The sequence below is a fragment of the Parus major genome, chromosome 21 (genome assembly GCF_001522545.3).
Source record: "Parus major isolate Abel chromosome 21, Parus_major1.1, whole genome shotgun sequence".
Taxonomy (NCBI): domain Eukaryota; kingdom Metazoa; phylum Chordata; class Aves; order Passeriformes; family Paridae; genus Parus; species Parus major.
In genome coordinates this window covers 1,077,617-1,081,269 of record NC_031789.1, presented here as the reverse complement: position 1 = coordinate 1,081,269, position 3,653 = coordinate 1,077,617, and the positions used below count along the sequence as shown (strand labels likewise).

The 3,653-nt window shown below is 49.4% G+C and overlaps 1 protein-coding gene across 1 annotated transcript in view; it reads left to right on the top strand.

The window, feature by feature from the left end:
- Positions 1-3,653, top strand: part of IFFO2 (intermediate filament family orphan 2) — a gene marked incomplete at its 5' end in the record, with an annotated part of 36,332 nt that overhangs the window by 24,996 nt on the left and 7,683 nt on the right. The window contains 2 exons of the mRNA XM_015648012.1: positions 1,585-1,727; positions 2,433-2,631. Of these exons, the coding sequence (XP_015503498.1) occupies positions 1,585-1,727; positions 2,433-2,631 (342 nt within the window). The remainder of the gene's footprint in view (positions 1-1,584; positions 1,728-2,432; positions 2,632-3,653) is intronic.

Sequence of the window (3,653 nt, the reverse complement as noted above, 5' to 3'; positions counted from 1 at the left end):
CTGGGAATGATGGAATGGATTGGGAACAAACTGGGAATGATGGAATGGATTGGGAACAAACTGGGAATGATGGAATGGCAGGGAACAGCCTGGGAATGATGGAATGTCAGGGAACAGCCTGGGAATGATGGAATGTCAGGGAACAAACTGGGAATGATGGAATGGCAGGGAACAAACTGGGAATGATGGAATGGATTGGGAACAGCCTGGGAATGATGGAATGGATTTGGAACAAACTGGGAATGATGGAATGGGTTGGGAATGTTAGGGAACAGCCTGGGAATGATGGAATGTCAGGGAACAAACTGGGAATGATGGAATGTCAGGGAACAGCCTGGGAATGATGGAATGGCAGGGAACAAACTGGGAATGATGGAATGGGCAGGGAACAAACTGGGAGTGATGGAATGGATTGGGAACAAACTGGGAATGATGGAATGGATTGGGAACAAACTGGGAATGATGGAATGGATTGGGAACAAACTGGGAATGATGGAATGTCAGGGAACAAACTGGGAATGATGGAATGGCAGGGAACAAACTGGGAATGGCCGTGTCACTGCATCCCTGGAGCAGCGCAGCCCTGGGAGGTGGGAAACATTCCCATGGCCAGGGAGGATGCCGAGGCAGCAGCCTCGGGAACACCAGCTCCTGTTCCTGCTCCCCATTCCTGGATCATCCATGAGGAGCTCCGGGAGCCTCCAGGGATTTACCGGGAAGCGCTGGGGAGGAACCGCGCTGAGCCGGAGCGGGGATAACGGGAGAGGATAACGGGATAACGGCAGAGAGAGGGATAACGGGATAACGGGATAACGGGAGCACAGAGACACCCATAACAGCAGCAGAGAGTGGCAGGGTGATAACGAGGAGCAGGAATTAATGAGGGCTCATTTGCATACGCCGGGGCCTGGCTGAGCGCAGCAATAGCGCCGAGCCCAGGCCCCGCGCGGGGAAACTCTTTATATATAAAGATTTTAAGAAGCTTAAATCCTTCTAAATGAAAATTATCCAAGGAAAGGGTAGATTTGGCTTGTAGATGGAGGTGCAGAATAAAGAGTTCCCCGGCTGTGCCTGCTCTTTAACATGTGATTTACATGCCGGAATCTTCCTTCCCTGGGTTTTATTCAAGTCCTTACACGCTGCCCTCGCCACCTTCTTTCATGACCTTCCTCCTTAAAGCTCTTCTGCATATAAAAGGATCAGTGGGATGATTCTTGTTAACTCCAGGCGGAGGAGACGCTTTCTGGGGACGGTCTGAGACACGGCAGAGACCTCTATAATCGAGTTGGGTGTTAGAAGTTTATTTCAGGGTGTGGGATAGAGAGAGAGAGTGTTACTTTCTCTCTCCTTGCCTCCTTTGGGCTGAATTCCCTGTGGAAATAACTTTTCTCCAGTCTCTCAGCCTCCTTTGGGCTGAATTCNCATCCTGCAGCTCGCTTTGCTCACCCCACATCCTCATCCCCGCGCCGCTCCGCTCCTCACCGCCCACCCAGGGAACCCCTGCAGCTCCTCCCAGCCCCTCACCCCAAAAATCCCGCCCTGAGCACAGCCCCGTGCTCACTGCTGCTCCTCTCTCCACCCAAGGTGGCCTCCAAGAAGAAGGAGAGGAAGCTGGCGTCGGACGAGGAGCTGTCGGAGCAGGACGCGGACAACGGGAGGTTCTCGGATGAGGAGGTCAGCTGCTCCCTCAACATCACCGATGAGATGAAGAGGATGTTCAACCAGCTGTGAGTGTCCTGGCAAAAGTGTTCCTGACAAAAGTCCTGCCAAAAGTCCTGACAAAAGTTCTCCTGCCTGAAAAACCAGGTGCACTCGCTTCAGGAAAGGTTTAAAAGAAATAAAATGGCAATTAGGAGAAAAAAATAATAAAGAAAAGGGTCCAAACGGCCCTGGGGTGCTGCCAGGATCACACCTGATATCTTTGGGAAACTCCTTTTATCCCATTCTGTGGGGTTTTGATGCATATTCATATTATTCCAATTTTTTTCCAATTTTTTTCCACATTTTTTCCATTTTTTCCAGTATTTTTCCATGATTTTGCACAGCCCTGAATCCTCCTTTTTAGATTTTAAAGATTTGATTTCCCTTTATCACATTTTGTTTATCACCTATTTTATTTCTGCAGTCCATCAGTGTTGATAGCAGCCTGGGCACCATCACCAGCAGGATATCTGGATTTTTCACTGCTAAATTCAGTGTGACAGCAGGCAGCCTGTGTGTGGATCTTTAAATAAAAAAATCAATCAAGAAGTTAAAATGTATTTAGGTTTTAATTTCACCAATAATAAAAATAAACTATATTAATACAGCTCAATTTTCTAACTTTCTGCATATGACAGGAATGATAATATTTGTGAAAAGGCAGGAATTGAATGTGTAATTAATTAATTAAGGGAGTGAGGGGTGGGTTAATGGCTGCTCTGCTCTGCCAGGCGTGAGACGTTTGATTTCGATGACGACTGTGACAGTTTGACGTGGGAGGAGAACGAGGAAACGCTGCTGCTTTGGGAGGATTTCACCAACTGCAATCCCTCCATCGACCTCCAGGGAGAGGTGAGTTCATTCCCAGGGATTTTCCANTCTGCACTGAGTGCAGGGAAAGAAAAACGCAGAGTTATAGGGTCTAGGTTTGTATAATCCCTCCCATTTGTTCCCGTCACAAGTGAGAGCTTTGAAGCTCCTGGAGCTGTCATCTGGGTGTTCTTATTTCTGCACTGAGTGCAGGGAAAGAAAAACGCAGAGTTATAGGGTCTAGGTTTGTATAATCCCTCCCATTTGTTCCCATCACAAGTGAAGCTCCTGGAGCTGTCATCTGGGTGTTTTTATTTCTGGCTCGAGCTGCGTGGCCAGAAATAACATTTATTTCTGTGGCTGTGAGCTCTGGCTGCTGCAGTTGCTTCCCTTGGAGCTCCAAGGAAAGTTCTTTCATTTGCTCCCACAGCTCTGCCTGGCTCAGGGCTGGCGCTCCCAGTGCAGCTGGGCTTGTCACAACTGCAGTTCCAGGCTGATTAACCCCCACCTTCCTTCTGCTTCCATCCAAATGTGTCTTGTTCAGGCTTTCAGTGAATCTTTTCTGTGTGTAGTGATGCCACACCGGGTGCTAAATGCTGCCCAAAACACTCTGAAAGATCCTTGTGCTTTCTGCTGGCTGAAATGTTTGATGGGGTTTTTTTCCCCCCTTCTTGTGTTCTCCAAAAGACTGAAACCTCCTGAGAGGAGAATTATTTCTCTGTGTGTGGTGCCAGTGCTGCTTTCTTGTCTCTGAGGAGAAATGCTGAGCCCTCAGACTGCAGAGCACACTCCTGGTCAGGCTGCAGGGGTTGAAGTGAGCAGGACAGCAGGGCTGCCAGGGGATGGTTGGTTGGTGTGCCAAGGAGAGGGAAACCTGCTCTAGGTGGGACTGGATGGTGAGTTTGTGGTTCTGGCACCAGCAGGGAGCATCCTGTGTGTTCCCATCCCTCTGGGATCCTCTGGGATCCTCTGGGATCATCCTGTGTGTTCCCATCCCTCTGGGATCCTCTGGGATCCTCTGGGATCCTCTGGGATCATCCTGTGTGTTCCCATCCCTCTGGGATCCTCTGGGATCCTCTGGGATCCTCTGGGAGCATCTGGGATCCTCTGGGAGCATCCTGTGTGTTCCCAACCCTCTGGGA